At 52.9% G+C, this 17,190-nt stretch overlaps 1 protein-coding gene across 1 annotated transcript in view; it reads right to left on the bottom strand.

Annotated features, from left to right (window-relative positions):
• The window catches only part of BAIAP2L2 (BAI1-associated protein 2-like 2), a 27,364-nt gene extending 10,687 nt beyond the window's left edge, over positions 1-16,677 (bottom strand). The window contains exons 1-7 of the mRNA XM_012638157.1: positions 16,627-16,677; positions 15,471-15,546; positions 14,464-14,550; positions 14,029-14,090; positions 2,572-2,643; positions 2,229-2,345; positions 1,235-1,381 (exon numbers count right to left, since the gene is read on the bottom strand). Coding sequence (XP_012493611.1) covers positions 1,235-1,381; positions 2,229-2,345; positions 2,572-2,643; positions 14,029-14,090; positions 14,464-14,550; positions 15,471-15,546; positions 16,627-16,677 — 612 coding nt within the window. The remainder of the gene's footprint in view (positions 1-1,234; positions 1,382-2,228; positions 2,346-2,571; positions 2,644-14,028; positions 14,091-14,463; positions 14,551-15,470; positions 15,547-16,626) is intronic.
• Between the last annotated feature and the right edge of the window lie 513 nt (positions 16,678-17,190).

Raw genomic sequence — 17,190 nt, 5'->3', positions numbered from 1 at the left:
TGCTTGAAATACAAGGGCCATACTGCAAAGGAGTGAGAGTCTGGAACTATTGGTAAAATCAAGGGGGGAGATGGGAGGATGAGGGAGGAGTAAAAGGTTTGCAAAGGCCTCATCTCAGACTAATAGGGAGGGCAGGAAAATACTTCTCAAGGTCTCATCCTAGGGGCTGGGGGGAGCAACAGACTGAGCTGTGTGTGTGTGTGTGTGTGTGCGCACGCGCGTGTGCGTGTGTGTGTGTGTGTGTGTGTGTAGCCAGGTGGAGTTGGCATTTTTTTGGAAAGTTAATAGATGGATATGTGTGTGATTATGAGGGTCACAAAGTGAGGTTACCACAAGTGGAGAGAAAGTAGTAGAATTTCCAAATTAATAAGGGAAAGGAGGAATGCATAGCAACTCAACCAAACTGACAAGCATGAGAATGGGAGAAAAAGAGGAAATGACAACATAAAGGCAGCTAGCTCAAGTTATCTAGAAGGAATAAAACCCAGGTATATTACGTTAAATGTGCATGGGCTGGATTCCTCCTCTAGTAGAAGGCATAGACAGTCAGATTGGTCAAAACCTGAAACTTAGCTATATGTTAGTAACAAAAATCATACTTAACATGCAGAGATAAGCAAAGTGAAGAGAAAGTAGGAAGAGCAATATTAATACCAGGCAAAGTGGAATTAAAAGCATCAAACTTGATTAAAAGACACATTAAGTACATAAATGACAATATTTACAGAGAAGGTATAATAGTCATAAACCCCAAAGCACCAAACAACATGGCAGCTAAATTCAGAAAGCAAAATCCATTAGAAATCCAATGAGAAACGAGAGCATCTGACTGGTCTAGCAAACAGAACAAAACAAGAGTATGGAGGATTTCAGTAATATGATAAAGTTAATAGACAATAACTGAATAAACCTTTCAATTACTGAATTTGTGAATAGTGAGAATATACATGCAGGAATAAAAAAGGTCCATACATCAATGAATAAATGCATAAATCAGCGAAGGCATGCAAAAAATGAACAAAATCATGAATGAATAAATGAGTGTATGCAGCGATACAAACAAAAGAGTGAATAAACAAAGAAATGGATGGAGAGAGTGAAATAAAATAAATTTCTACAGAGAGAAAGGAAGGAAGGGAAGAGGGAAGAGGGAGGGAAAGCCCTGTGTACAGCCAGCTAGGGAAGGGCGCGGCCCCCAGAAGGGCCCCGCTTGCTGCCCCCAGCCCCAGCTCACCCGGCCGAAGAACTGCAGGAAGGTGTTGGAGAGCAGCAGGTGCTTCTCAGCCAGGAAGCGATAGCGCCGCTTCTCCTCCAGTTCAGCCGCCCGCTGGCTCTCAGACACGAAGGCCTGCATCTGCGCGTGCAGCCGGTTCACGCTCTCCTGGGGGAAACAGGGCTCTGGCAGGGGGCCTCGTCCCACCCCCACAGGTGCCAGCTGTTCAACCCCCACCACATCTTTCCTGACACGCCTCCTCCCGGAGCCCTGCCCTGAGCACCGCCTGTCCCAGCTGCCGAGCCTGCACCCCTATGGGCACCCACATCCTTATGAGCCTGGGCCCTGCGTCCCCCTGGCCTGGGCACTTCTCACAGGCAAAGCTGGTGTCTGAGCCATCGTTCTGTCCCTGGCACCCAGCACACAGGCCTGAGCACAGAGGTGGGGCCAGGGAGGCCGGTTTAGCGAAAAGGTGAATGCGTAGATTAGTAACCCCTGTTTGGGAGGGAAGGTTCTGAAGAGGGAGACATGAGCTTACTTAAAGGAAAGGAGCCAGAGGGTGAATCCATGGGTTCGGGTTTTGGCGACAGAAGTCAGCATGGGGACCTGGTCTCGAGGGGAGGGACTGGCCTTGGCTGGGTGGGATAGCTCTGCCTGGCAGGAGGGAGGGGTGGGTGGCGGGGCAGCTGGTGATGGCACCTTTGCCACCATGTTCAGGAGCAGCAGGACTGACGGCTCAGTCTCCTCAGTGAAGTAGGGGGCGGGTGGTCCTGAGCTGTAGGAGAGGCCTGGGGACCCTGGGCAAGGCCAGGAAGCCACAGAGCAAGGAGCGGTGCTGGGGGTGGCCTTGACAGCTGGCAACAGCCACCCCACCAGGGCCCGGCTGGCCTCTCCAGCTGTGCTCACCACAGCTGGGCTGGTGCCGGGTGGGGGTTCTCGGGGGAATTTGGGGTTCCCCAGAGCCCAGTCTTGCCCTGAGACATACGGCACCCCCACTCCGCCCCCAGCCCTATACCTTCATCTCCCGAGCGTTCTTGTCCCTCTTGCGCTCCATGCGCCACAACTCAGACATGCACTTCTCCAGGTTGGCGGCTCGGTGGTGGTACTCGATCTCATAGTGCTGGCGACTGTCCTGGGGTAGGGTGGAGCGGGGGGGAGAATCCCCCCACAGCAGAGAGCTCAGGACACCCACTCCAGGGGTCAGAGCCCTGGATGGGGACAGGGGACTCAGCTGGGAACATGCATAACTTGCAGCCAGTTACTGCTCAGCACTGGCCTCTGTGTGCCCATCTGTCAAATGGGGAGAGCTGGTCCTGCCCGGGCCTGGCCAGGGCCTAAGGGAAGGAGGCCAGACTTACCTTGATGAACTGCATGTCCAGCTTGGTGTTCTTCTCCATGTGCTGCAGCAGGTCTCCGTGGAATTTCTGCACCTGCGTGGAATGCAGGGTGGGCATGATCAGGGCATCCTCTTGTACTTTCCACCACAATACCCTGCCCGCTGCGCCCCCACATGCCAGAACCGGCTGCTTGTTGGAGAAACGGGGACAATGAGAACAGCTGGTTGGAGGGAGGATTAAATGGTTAAACACACAAAACACTTAGTGCAGTCCCCGCTCAAAACACACCCTGGATAAATGTGTGAAGTTCTGGTGCTTATTTTTAGTCTTAGTCTGTGCTTTGATTATGTCATTGTCATTTGCTCTGTCTGGAATTTCCTACCAATCTTCTAATGCCAGCTTCCTTGCCCCTGCTGCTGGGAGGCCTTCCTGATCACCCCCATCCCTGGGTAGAATCCATCGCTCCCTCATTTTGGTTCTGGAATGTGCGCACAGTTGTTTGTTCATTGTTTATTCCTCCAGCCGTGTGATAGAATTTATTGCTGGACCCCCGTTCCCAGTCCCTTGGAGCTGCTGTGGGCATGAACCCAGTCGGGTCCACCTCTGTGTTCTCAGCACCACCGGCAGGGCAGGGCCCAGCAAAACACACAGAGCCGTTGAGGCCTTAGACGGGCGTGGGAGGTGGCAGGTTCCCATGGCCGGCGGGAAGCAAGTATCTGACCACCTGGAGAGGACACAGAGGGCTGCCGGGCTTGGGCTCAGAAGAGCCGCATCCTAGTTCTGGTTCTGCCTCCCATTTGCTCTGTGACTTTGGGCAAGTTGTTGTCCCTCTCTGGGCTCTGGATGCCACATGTGTAACAGGAAAGGCTTGAGCAGATGCTCTCTAAAAACCCGATGAGCTTCAATTCTGTGGGCCTGGGCAGTCCCTTGGTCCCCCCTGACCTCTCCATCAGCTTTCACATTGCTGGGGAGTCAGGCCTAATTCCCTCCAGCTGCACTGTCTGTCCTTGGGCTCAGGCTGCACAGGAAACAAGAAGAGCTTCCCCCGCCCTCAGACACCCGTGGGGCCCTCCCACCTCTGCTTAGCCTGTGTGTCTACACACCCTTCCCCACAGCGGAGCCTTCCTCCTGCCCCAGGGGTCCCCACACTAAGCTGTAAGACCTCAGTCCCATGGGGCTAGGGTTTGCCCAGAAAAGGAATGCCGGTAATCTCCTCCCAGTATGCAGAAAAAAATCAGTACATTATAAAATTTCCAAAGTTTAAATCTTTCTCCCACGATTATTTCCAAGACCTTGGCAACCACCGGTCTGCAAGGGAGCTGCAGGGTGCCTCCTTGGTACTGTCCGCACCCTGAAACCTGTAGCTGCCAGTGTGTGTGGGGGGGTGTCAGTGCCAGGAAGGAGGTGCCACACAGGTATGCAAAATCACAGAAACAGCAGGTAGATGTTTCCACCCAACGGGGGGCTGCTTTCTGCTGGGTCCAACAGAAAGAAGCCTTCCCAACCCTGCACTGGGGTGAACCTCACAGTGCTGCCCCCTGAAATTCCGTGACCTCGCTTGTAAAGAGACAGCCCAAGATTTCTGCTTAAACATGATCCGCATATTCCCGAACATCCCCACTTCCTACCAAATGGCCCAACATAAACAACAGGGCTTATCGGAGAAACGGGGTGGGGTAGACCCTCAAAACCCAGACAAATTTGTAAGCAAAGCACTAATAAAGACGGTGAACGGGCCCCCGAGAGATTGCCTTGAACCACACTGAAAGCTGCAGAAAATATTCTAAATGCACAGAACCGACAGAATGGCCGTGCAGAGAAGGACTCAATCACAGCAGGGCTGGCCTGCAGAGACAAGGGTGACACAGGAGGAAGCGGAGGCTGAGCCAGGGGCTGTCACGACAGTGGCACAGGATGTGGACCACCTGCCCTGGGAGCCCAGGAGGCCTGGGTGCAGGAGCTCTCATAAGACGTCCCTAAAATACAGCCTAAAGGCCTCTTGCTGTCAGCACAGCAGACAAGCTGGGCTCCTTCCTTTCCCGCTAATTCTCTCTAGCCTACCCCGCTCCTCTGGCCGAGGAAAAACCGCTTAGGAACAAGCCGACTTCCAAGTCATGTGATATGGTTGCTTTTGCTTCTAATCACACGGGAAGAGGCGCACCATGGAAATGCGCACGTGAGCAGGACAGCCACACTGTCATTCTTCCTGTGGTCGCGGCTTGGCTGTGATCGACGGCGCAGCAGAGGACACAGACCGGGATGCCCCCGGCAGGTGGGCCCAGGCATCACTGGGCTAATGGAAAATCTTGGTCAAGCGCCTGAGGAAATGGGTCTATTCAGAGGTTGATACCTGAAGCAAACTTCGAGCTCTTGTTGTGGGGGGACCAGAGGGCTGTCTGTACGTAGCAGGTGGTTTCTGACACCGGGACATCACCACCGCCAGGGCAGGCTGAGGAAGTCCCAGCACAGCAGAGACCGCCCTCTCCATCCCTGCCCGGGGCACGCACTCCACTGGGGGTCCTGTGAGCTGCCCCACACAGAAGCGCAGGAAGCTGAGAGCGGACCCCGCGGTGGCACCACGCGATGTAGGCTCCACGGATACAGCGATCCCAGCGAATCTCAAGAAGTCCTTTTGCCACCTGAGCAGGAAAGCCCTTGGAAACCTGCCTCGCTGAGTTGCCCCAGTCCTCCTCCCCTTCCTCTCGAATCGCAGACAGTCAGGCCAACGTTCCAACACACCGACAAGAGTGTCTTGTCGAAATCGCCACGAGGCCTCCACGTTGCTGAATCCAACGGTCAATTCTGAGGACTCTGACTCCTGCTGTCAGCGTCATGACTCGGCTGACCGCCCTTTCCTCCTTGAACCGCCTCCTGTCCTCACCTCCAGCTCGGCCCCTCCTCCCAGGCCCGTCCTATGCTGACTCCGCCTCTCCTCCCTGATCCCTCGAGGGTGTCCCTAGGGCTCAGGCCTTGGGCCTCTTTCCTTCTCTGTCCACAGCCTCCTGAGCTCATCCAGGCTGCACATGGACAGCGCCCAGGTGTGTTTCCCAGCCACGACCTTGCCCTCAAACTCGGGCCTCGTACATACAACTGACTAGTCCACATCTCTGGCTGGTTTTCCAAAAAGCACCTCAGCTAATGGCAACTCCACCTTTCCAGCTGGTCACGATACAACCTTGCACATCCTTGACCTCTTGCTTTCACACCTGACATCAATCCCTCAGACAATCCTGTTGGCTCTTCCCTGGGTGTGATCTCTCCTCAACGCCACACACCGCCCTGCTGCTCTTCCCCAAGCCCAATCATCCCGCCCCCATGTAACTGTAGCCGCCACCTCACAGGCCTTCCCGTCCTGCTCTGCCCTTGGCCCTCTGGCCCTGGTGATCTGTTCTTAGTACATGTGCCACGTCATCCTACTCTGTCAAGCAGTGAACAATTATAATATTGTCTATGGCATTCACAATGCCTTTAAAACATAACATACCTAGGAATAAATCTATCAAAAGATGTGCAAGATTGCTATGCCAAAAATGACAAAACATTGCTAAGAAAAATAAACAAATGGAGAGATATACCACATTCATGGATCTGAAGACTCAATATTGTTAAGATGGCTGTGATTTACAGATTAATGCGATCCCTACCAAAATCCCAGCAGGCTTTCTTGAATAAACTGACAAGCTTATGAATTCTATAATTTATATGAAAATGCAAAGGATCTTGAATAGGCAAAACAATTTTGAAAAAGAAAAACAAAATTCTTAGACTCCTTGATGTCAGTACTTACTATAAAGCTACTGTAAGTAATACATGTGACACTGGTGTAAGGACAGACAGATATACCAACAAAACAGAGTACAGAGCCCAGAAATAGACCCACATACATGTGACAAATCAACTTTTGACCAAGACATCAAGTCACTTCGATGGGTAAAGGAAAGTCTTTTTAAAATGGTATTTGAACAACTGAACATTCAAACAGGAAAAAACGAACTCTGACTCCATCTTGCTTCATTCACAAAAGTATAAACATATGAGATGGATCATAGAAATAAATGTAAAGCCCCGAATATAGAGTTTCTAGAAGAAAATTGAGGAGAATATCTTTGCCATGGGGTAGGCAAAGATTTCTTGGATAGGACACAAGCACGAGCCATTCACAAAAATTGCTAAATTGGGCTTCATAAAAATTTAAAATTTCTGCTCATCAAAGACAGACACTGTTAAGAAAATGAATACACAAGCTACAGATTGGGAAAAAATATTCACCATATATATCTGACAAGAGACTCATATCTTGACTGTATAAAGAAATCCTATAAGTCAACAATAAGTATATAACCCAATAAAAATGAGTAAAACACTAAACACCACAAAGAAGAAAATGTCCAGATGTCCAGCAAGCCCATTAAACGTCATTAGTCATCAGGGATATCCAAACAAAGCCACAGTGAAACACCGTTCCATACCCACCGAATGACTAGAATGAAAAAGACTGACGACACGCAATGTTACAAGGACGGACAGCAACAGCAATTTTCATCCGTTGCTGGTGGGGATGCAGAATGGTACAAGAACCTTGGAGAACTCTCTGGCAGTTTCTTATAAAGCTAAACATATCTCAACCCTGTGACCCATAAATTCCACCCCCGGATATTTACCCAACAGAAATGAGAATATACACAGAAAGACTTGTACAAGAACGTTCACAGCAGCCTTATTCACCCTAGCTCCATAACGGCCGTTGACTGGAAACAACCCGACTGTCCGGTGGAAGGATGGACAAACGAATCGCAGAAGATTCATACAATGGAATATCAAGCAACGGAACAGACCAGAGTATTTATACAAGCACAATATGAATTAATCTCACAGACCTTATGCTGAGTGAAAGAATGCATAGTGTACATTCCACTCAGCAGAAGTTCTAGAACGGGCAAAATTAATCTCTAGAGACAGAAGCCAGAAAGCGTTGCCCCTGGGGGATGAGACTGATGACAAGGACACAGGGACTTTCTGGGCTGACGGAGATGTTCTGGATCTTGTTGACACAGTGGCTACACAGTGTATACAATTGTCAAAATCCATCAAACTTCACACTTAAGAACTGGGTATTGGCCGGGCGCGGTGGCTGACGCCTGTAATCCTAGCACTCTGGGAGGCCGAGGCGGGTGGATCGTTTGAGCTCAGGAGTTCGAAACCAGCCTGAGCAAGAGCAAGACCCCGTCTCTACTAAAAATAGAAAGAAATTATTTGGACAACTAAAAATCTATATAGAAAAAATTAGCCGGGCATGGTGGCGCATGCCTGTAGTCCCAGCTACTCGGGAGGCTGAGGCAGTAGGATCGCTTGAGCTCAGGAGTGTGAGGTTGCTGTGAGCTAGGCTGACACCACGGTACTCACTTGAGCCAGGGCAACAGAGTGAGACTCTGTCTCAAAAAAAAAAAAAAAAAAAGAACTGGGTATTTTTTGGTATGTAACTTTTACTTCAATAGAAAAAAATAAGTCAGATTCTGAGATAATGGTGGCAACAATGTGTCATTTTTAAATCTCATAAAAACTGAAGGGGAAACCAGAAAGCAAAACCAAAAACTGAAGACAATGTTCATGATGAAACGACGGGACGGTATAGCCTCACGACCCCCCAAACGCAAATCAGTGCCAGCCGTGAGGTCCGTGTGACCAGCGTCCGTGCGGAGGCACAGTGGGAGGTGGCTGGGTGTCGAGGGACCGAGCACACGAGCACCCCGACAGCCAGCACAGGCCCAGGAAGCTCGGCAGCCGGTGTGAGGACAGCAGCTGAAACTCCAAGGGGACTCTGAGTCCAGAGGGCGAGTGCAAGGGGCGTCTGGAGGGCGGCGCAGTCGAGCTTTAGGTGCTCCCGAAACCCACCAGCCCGGCTCCAGCCCAGGACGGGTCCACGTGGAGAAGAAAACGCTCTGAGCGGATCAAAATCAAGAACAGGGACGACACACACAAAGCAAAGAGAAAGTCCAGCAAAAGTAGAGGAGGGAAGAGAACTGGAAATCACAGGATTGCAAAAGGAAGCTGCCGTACCTTTGGGAAACTGCAGAACGGCTGGAGGAGATCTCGTGAAGTCAGAAAAGCTCTCCTGCCTATGCCTCCTCCTAAAATTTCAACAAATGTACTTTCCCGTAAGAGTGAGCAACAGAAAACCTCTGCGGCAGAATCCAATAGAAAGTTATTAGGGGAAAAAAGAGAGGATGAAACGCAGTGACATTCCCACAGACGATGGAAGCGCACCCGGAAGGCCGGACTGCAAGACGGAAGGACACTGTCACCGCTGGGTGGAGAGGGAACTACAAGACAGTAAGACAATGACACAAGACAGGGACAAACAACATGGATGAGAATTAGAAAAATTCAGAAATGAGGTGACAGAACTGAGGCAAAAATTAGAAATTTAAAAAGAAAAACACAAGTTCAGTAATAAAGCCCGAACTATAACAAACATAAGAGTAAATGAACTGCACAAATAATGCCTTAAGAGAAATATAAAAGAAAAAGGAGGAAAATTTTTTAAATAAAAAAGAAATGAAGAAATGGGTTATGAGTTTCTTTTTGGGGGTGGTAATGAAATGTTCTAAAATTAGATAGTGGGAGCGGGGGTTGCAAAACTCTGAATATACTGAGAACCTCTGAACTGTACACCTTAAAAGGGTGAATTTTATAGTATGTGAATTATATCTCAATAAGCTGATAGCTACAGATACACACATAGATCCATGATCGGGTCCCTACTATGGGCTCTATCTGACCTCCAGATATTAAATCAGAATATCTGGAAGTGGAAAAAAAAAGATAAATGAAGAAAAAAGTAAAATATCCAAGAGGAAGAGACAAATATTGAAGACAGGCTATGAAGACCTAACATACAGATAATAGGAGTCCCTAAAGAAGCGATGCAAAGAAAGGGAACAAAAAAATTCTAAAAACCGTAATTCAAGACAGCTTTCTTGAAATTAAAAAAAAGATTTGAAACTACATATTGAAAGAGTATATCACATAACTGAGAATATCATCCCAGACTGACCATATTCTAGAAAAATTACTAGATTTAAGAAAAATGGAAAGAGAAAAAAATTTGGGGGGCATCTAGGCAAAAAGAGTAAGTGACTTATGATAGAAAAAAATAGATAATTAGGCTTTTCTTCTTTTCTTTTTTTTCTTTTCTCTTCTCCTGAGTCAGAGTCTCACTCTGTCACTTGGGCTAGAGTGCTGTGACATCAGCCTAGCTCACAGCAACCTCAAACTCCTGGGCTCTAGCGATCCTCCTGCCTCAGCCTCCCGAGTACCTGGGACTATAGGCTCACATCACCATGTCCGGCTAATTTTTTCATTTTTAGTAGAGACAGGGGTCTCGTTCTTGTTCAGGCTGGTCTTGAACTCCCGACCTTGGCCTCCTGGAGTGTGCTAGGATTATAGGCATGAGCCACTGGGCCGATAATTAGACTTTTCATCAGCAATGTTCAATGTTTTATGTCAGAAGAAAAACATTTAAGATGCTGAAAAAGAAAGAAAGAAACAAGAAAGAAAGAAGGAGGGAGAGAGAAAGATTAAAGGATTTTAGACACAGCAAAACTGACTTTCAAGCATAGAGACTAGACAAACTGTCATGAACCTGCAAGAACCGGAGAACGCTGCTCACATGAGCCCTTCTGTGGGAACTGTTAGAGAACAAGCTTCAGATAAAACCAAGATAAGTGGAGAGACATTGATACAAAGATTGGTCAGTGTGTAATTCCTTGCAGAACAAAGATAAAAGAGGGTTAACAAGGAGCAGTCACGGTGTGTGATGGCGGTATGCTTCGACGGTGTGGACACAGCACAACTGGGGGCAGAAGGGGACAGCATCTGCAAAACAAACTTTCACTGCTTTCAAAACAAAATTGGGGGTGGTAGAGTCGGTGCCATCATTCTGAGACTGTTGAGCATGTAGTGTGAGAGAAAGCAAATTGGTAACTGTGGGATATTCTAATTCTTTGATTCTCCCTGTCCCTGAGAAGCAGGATTCCTGACGTGGATCCAAAGAGATACTACTGTAATAGAGAGAGGTCAAGCACCGAAACTGAACTGGGAGTGTCACTATGAGCTTATGGAGTATTTTACCTTTAAATACATATCTACGTATAGTACTACATATGTGTGTGTGTATGCACACGTATGGATGTATACACGTGTGTCTGTGTAGCGCTGGCCACTAAGAAAGCCCAGAAACAAAGACCAACCCAGCAGCAAGGAGCGCCCAGATCCTGGTCTTGAAATACCACTTGCCCCTAAAAACAGAAAGTAAAACAGGGCTTCATGAAGAAACGGCTCAGTCCCTGTCTCGAGCAGCGACAGTAGCAGACGAGGCTGGGCCACCTCGTCATGCCAGATAGCAAGGAAGCTGTCAAAACCACTAGGGTTGTGTGAAAAGGAGTCAGGAGACAGATTGAAGATCTTCCACTGGCCAAAGATGGGACATTTTAAGCTTCATAAAGATAATAATTGCAAAGCATTGAAACACATCAAATAGGTTTATATCTAAGATATTGATTAAAAATACTACATAATGGTGCTAGTAAAAAATGAAGTTATTTGGTCACCCCACCTTCAGAGGATGACAGGGAGCAAATTCACTACCTTGGAACCTGTTGAGTCAGGGGATGGATTAGGCTTTTCTCCTGCCTCCCCCATATGCGAAGTGCCGGTGGGTAACACCCACGGGTACGGGCGGCATTCCGGAGAACCCGCTTCCGCAAGGGCCTCAGCACAGCAGCGTGACTCCCAGTGCATGAACGGATCTAGACACAGCGATGCCTCCGGACGGAAGAACCCAGAACCCTCTGGTCCTGCCTGGGGGGTAGAACTGGAGTCCCACCAAGGCTCTGGACCCAGAGGACAGCGGAAGCAGCTGACCTGCACCAGGGGTGCACCACCAGTGACCTCCAGACCGTGGGAGAGCCAGGTCAGGCGGCCCGGGGTCTCAACAGACAATGTGTAAGGAAAAGAAAGAGATGCAGGGGAACCGGTAGGTTAAGAGAGACCCAAAGACATATACGGACATGTATTTTTTTAAAAAGAGCAAAACCAAATCCCAGTGTCTTGGGCTGTATGGTCAGGCGAAAACTACGAAGGAACACAAGGAAAAGTCAGCTCAGACCAGTGGCCACTTTGGGTGGGGGGAGGGGCTGTGATTTTGATGGTGGCGCCTGGAGGGCTTCTGGGGAGGCTGGCAGAGTTCTTGGCCTGGGTGGCAGTTTCCAGGCTGGTTTGCATTAGAATGATTCATCGAGCTCTAACTTGTTCACGGAGGTTTTCTGTATCTGTGTTTTCATTTACAACAAAAAAGATTTTTTAAAAAACTAAATCTAAGTCAGATCCTGTCCCCACTTTGTTCAAAACCCTCTAATGCCGTCGCTTCTGCTGAGAGGAAGGGCCAGCGACCCGACAGGCCACGCCCCCCTCATCCCCCTCTGCAGCGTCCCCACCTTTCCCTGGCTGTTCTCCCTGCCCAGGACGCTCTTCCCCCACAGGTGCCCGGGCCAAGCCCTCATCTCCCAGGCCTCTCTCCACATCGCCTTCCTGGGGCTGGTTCCTTCAACCCCAAGCACGGCCTATCCTGCGCTTCCTCCCCGCGTAGCATACTGTGCATGTGACGTGTTACATATGTCATACAGTCACTCCTCCATCGTGGGTTTGGTCTGGCAGGGGTTTCTGCCTGTGCATGCCTGGCGCCCACAGCAGTGCCTGGCACACGGCAGCCAACTGAATACATGGGCCCCAGGCGGAGGCAGCCGCTGGTGCTGTTCTGCCCAGTACTGCTCTGGCCAGGGCCCTGCCCAGTTGTCACAGCCAAGACGCCGGTGCCTGGAAAGGGCAGCTCTCCTTACAGAGAGGGCCTGGGTGACACTCGTCCCTCCCCAGCCCAGGTGTGCCGCAAGTGGCCTGGAGGACCACTGAACACAGACAGGAAGCCACGGGCACCATAACGCCATGCTCAAGCCCGGGGAGTGGCAGGGGCTCAGCACTACACCCCCAAGTGCCATGTGCGTAGGTGTCATGCACATTTTCTGCTAGTGAAATTGCTCCCTGTATCAAACTGATCAATATTTTATGGTGACCCCCAAAGAGCACTCTGACTTCCAGGGCTTCCACCCTACACGTTTGAGAACTACGGACTGTCACAGTTAGTTGAAATTTCCTTCTGAACCTTCCGAGACTCCTCACCACCAGCGCCCCCACGGCCCCCACTCTGCCCCACACCCACTCTCTGGCTCACCTCTGCCCGCCTCGTGCTCACGTCCTTGCCCAGCCTGTCGCCGCATGAACGCCACGCCCTCTGTCCTCCCGGTCTAGCCAAGCCCCACTCCCTTTTCAAAGCTCCTTCATCCCTCCACAGTCTCTGAAGCCCTGCTCAGTGCCAGGTCCCATGCCAGGCCCTGAAGCCACAGAGCAAAGCAGACCGCGTCCCAGCCCTTGCAGAGCTCCTGGTCTGGAGCGACAGAGGCAGGCAAGGTAACATCTACGCGCAGTTATCACAGCTGAGGTACCGGGGGGCTTCCGGGTGCCAGGGTAAACAGTTTACACTCATTACTTCACTTCATCCTCTCAAGAATCCTACAAGGCAGTTATTATGATCGTCTCCCTTTCTCAGAGAGATAAACTGAGGCACAGAGTCCAAGGTCACAGAGCGAGTAACTGGCGAAGCTGGGCTCTGATCCCAGATGCTCAGGCCACGGAACCGCGGCATGCTAAGGAGAGATAGAAGCATCTGTTGGAGTCCAGCGGGAGGAGTGACTGAACCTGCCCGGGGGTCAGGGAGGCTTCACAGAGGAGGGACAACCATGCTGGACTGTGACAGTCCAGGCTGAGGGCACCGCAGGACAGCAGAGGGGAGGTGAGGACCCTGGTGAGGGCCAGCCCTTCAGGCTGGGTGGGCTGGGCTGGGGCTGTCAGAGAGGGGCTGCTGGATCTGCAGGGCCTGGGTCCCCTTGCTGAGGAGGCTGTGTTTAGCTCTGTGGGCAGCAGGCGTGTGGAAGGGTCTTCCTCATGGGAGTGACGTGCTCAGATCCCTGCGGCTGCTCCCTGGGAGGCTGGAGGAGGAGGGAGGCACTGGGGAGGCGGGGAGGGGGCAGCGTCCTGGGACCCGATGCTCCCCCACTCACTCTGGAATCTTAGGTGATGACTACATCTCTGAGACTCAGTTTCTTCCCCTGTAAAACGGGGGCAGAAATGCCACCAGCCTCCTTGGGGTGCCAGAAGCTCGAACAAGCTATTGCAGGGAACTGTGTCCAGCAGAGCCAGGCGCTGGCAGGTGTTAGAAGGGTAGACTCTGTTGTCATGTCATAGGGCCAGCTGGGGGCTGGGAAGTCCTCCCTGAGAAGGGAACCTGGGAGATTGGGCCCTGTTCTCCTTGGCATGCAGCCTGCTTTCCTCGAGTGACCTGGCCAGGCGCTGGGGTCAGATACTCACTATCACCTCCAGGTCAGAGTTCAAGTGCCGCTGGGTGTCCGACATCTGCACCAAGATCTCACCTGCAGGCACAGACAGGACTGGAGCTGTGGCTTTAGCTTGGGGAAGCCTGCCCTGCCCTCCCTCTTCCCGCCAGAAGCCAACAGAGCACCTGCCCGAGGCCGGATCTGGGACCAAAGTCCCGGGATTTCCTACATGGCTCTCAGGGACTCAGGCATGCTGTCCCAGCCCTGGAGCAGCCCCGCAGGGAGTGGCAGGGAGCGGCCTGGGCTCAGAAGGAGAGGCTGGGCTCTGGGCCCTGGGCTGCAAGGCCTGTGTCAGGGGAGGGGACATCCCAGGAGGCAAATGTGCAAAAGGAACCCCCTGTGGAGCAGGGCGGGCTAGGAGGAGGCCGCCAGGCCAAGAAGAGGGTGCAGTGCAGGGGCAGCGCCTCACCCAGAATCTGTGAGGTGGAACTCTGCAGGGCCTGCTCCCCGATCTTCTGGATGGCACTGAAGTATATCTCAGCCGCCTCGGACAGAGCTGCAGGGTGAGAAGGGACGGCTCCAGCCCCTGCCCCCATCCACTCCCACCCTCTCGGAGACTCCTCCTTTCACCCGCAGGGGGCATGTATGTGTGTTGGGGGGGGTGCCCTGGGAGGTATGTGGAGGTGAAGCATGGGCCAGAGGAGAGCAGGGGTCGGGGGGAGGACGAGGTAGGGGTTCCCTTTGCAGGACAGCTGCACCCAGCCCAGGGCCTGGTGGTGAGCAGGACCTCGGTGTGCCTGTCGTGGGTGGGTGCGGGCATCTGTGTGCCCATGAGGAGGGTGGGCAGGTGTGCCATAAGGCTCCGGGTGACGGCGTGGGCAGGGCAGGCTTTGACTCTGAGCTCCTAAGAGGCAAGGGATGGGCGGCCCTCAGCCTTGGGGGTGACAGCGCTGGCGGAGGGCGTGCTGCTGGAAGTACGGGCAGCCACAGTGGCAGCTGAAGGGGTTTGTGCGGGGACTGAGAAGTGGTCAGGGCAGGCTGCAGGGTGCATGGATGGGTGGCCAGTGGGGTGAGGCTGGGGGTGCAGTGGTAGGACTGGGGATGGGGGTGGGTTCAGTGGGTGGCATCGAGGTGACACCTGGAAATGCATGTGTTTTCAGGGGTGGGTGCTGGGGGTGGCGTGGGCCTTTGTAGGGCACTGTGTCTCAGAAGCGTCTGGGGCACCTGAAGGGGAGGTGGTTAGGGTTGGGGGTGTGAACTGGGATGGGTGGGCACAGGAAGTGGGGTAGTGTGGAAGGCCTCTAGCCACAGCGGTGTGAGGGTGAGGGTGGTGGGTAGGGGGGCACAGGGCCGAGGACGAGTGGAGGGTCTGGTGAATGGCAGTGTGGGGTGCAGAGAATACAGGTTGGGGGGCACCTGGTGGGTGGGGGTGGTAGAGGCCCAGGGGCTGGGTGCCCCGTGGCCTGGGGAACTCACCGTGGAAGGCCCGCAGGTAGTTGTTGCCCAGGTACACCAGGTTCTCCAGGGCGGGGTTGAACTGCTCCATGATGCTCTGGAGCCCGCGGCCAGGGCAGGGAGGGGAGGCGTGGAGACGGGAGAAGCCATGATGCACAGAGTCAAGCTGCCTGGCCTGGGAGGCAGGGCACCCCCAGCCCCAGTGAAAAGTCTCCAGACTCTGGGGAGCCCACCTAGAAACCTGGGGTCACCCAGAGTCCTGGTTCTCGGCTGCAGAGGCCTCAGAGGCCATCTCTTGGGGCCCCATTCCAAGCCAGGGTCCCCTTGCAGCCAGCTCTCGCTCACACATCTGCCCTGGAGGGACCCCAGTCCCTCCCAAGATGGTGCACCTTGAAGGTTCTCCTCCCAGTGACTGAAACCTGTCCACCTGCCTTGGCCCCTGCTGGGCACCGCTCAGCCCTGCCCTGTGTCCAGGCCTCGCTGGGCTAGACACACGGGGCTGCCGACAGTCACCTCAGGGGAAGGGCAGATCTGGCCTTCGTCAAAGAAGAGCACCCCTGGGAGCCAGGCTGTGGCTGGATCACTGTGGGCCACACCAGGCTGTGGCCAGGTGGAGAGCTCCCTGGGTGGCAGACAGCCCTGGACTTGGACTTGGGTCTTGATTCAAACCCCAGCAGCACCTCTTCCTCCCTTCATGACTTTGAACGAGCTGTTTAACCTCGTCAGTCTGTTTTCTCATCTATCAAACGGGGTGATTATTTTCTACTTCATGGGGGCAGTGCGTGACGTGAGGCTTCCATGTGAAAGGGCTCTGCATACAGGAGGTGCTCAGTAAATGTCTATGGAGATTGCAGCAGCCCCTCTGAAGGTGAAGGAGGACTCTGAGTGGAGGGCTCAGAAATGAGAGGAAGAGTCCCCACTACCAGGGGTCAGCCAGCTCCTTCCCTGGACTCACCTCTCACCCCCTAGCTCCTGGGCCCCACCCTGCCTTGCCCAGTGGTTGGGAGTCAGAGGGTCCTGCTGAGTGGGTGGCTGGCCACTCCGGGCGTCTCCACCCCCATGCCCACTGGTCAGTCCAGCCTGGCTCGGGGCCTCCCTTCCCAGAACACCTGTGGCCTGACCTCTGCACCCCAGGAGAAGTGCTCCGGCCCTGGGCCTGGGCTGCCCACGTGCTCACCTTGTAGATGGCCATGGTGGACCTGTAGAACTGGTCCATCTCGGGGGCCATGGGGCAGCTGCAGCCGTTCTGAGCAGGAGGCTGGGAGCTGGTGGCGATGGCTGAGCTGGAAGCACTGCGCGTCGGTCCCTGCAGGTGTCCACTGCTCGGCAGGCAGCGAGGAGGCTGCGGGTGGATCTGGAGACGGAGGCCTGCCTTGGAGGAGGTGGCAGCTTAATTATTCACCAGCTGGGGATGTCAGAATGTGATCTGGGGCGTAACTAGACCCAGCAGGGAAGGCATCCTGTGACGCGGGTGGGTTCGTGTGACCTGTCCTTCAATTATTTACCCCTCAAAGCCGCGGGACACTGGGCACGTGTGGATGGGCCACTCTCCCGGGTCACCGCTCCTCAAGGACCCCTGGCCCTGGGGGAGCCCCTGCCCTCCCCGCTGCCTACACTGCACATTGTCCGTGCTGTTGGGCGAGAGCTGCCTTTGTCTTCCCTGCCAGCTTCTGTAGTGGAACATGCCCATGGCTGTCACTGTCCCAGGCCTTGTCCCTGCCTGCAGCCCCTCAGCCCTGCA

This window comes from Propithecus coquereli, unplaced genomic scaffold (genome assembly GCF_000956105.1).
Source record: "Propithecus coquereli isolate 6110/MARCELLA unplaced genomic scaffold, Pcoq_1.0 Scaffold126, whole genome shotgun sequence".
NCBI classification, from domain to species: Eukaryota; Metazoa; Chordata; class Mammalia; order Primates; family Indriidae; genus Propithecus; species Propithecus coquereli.
This window is presented reverse-complemented; position numbering and strand designations above follow the sequence as displayed.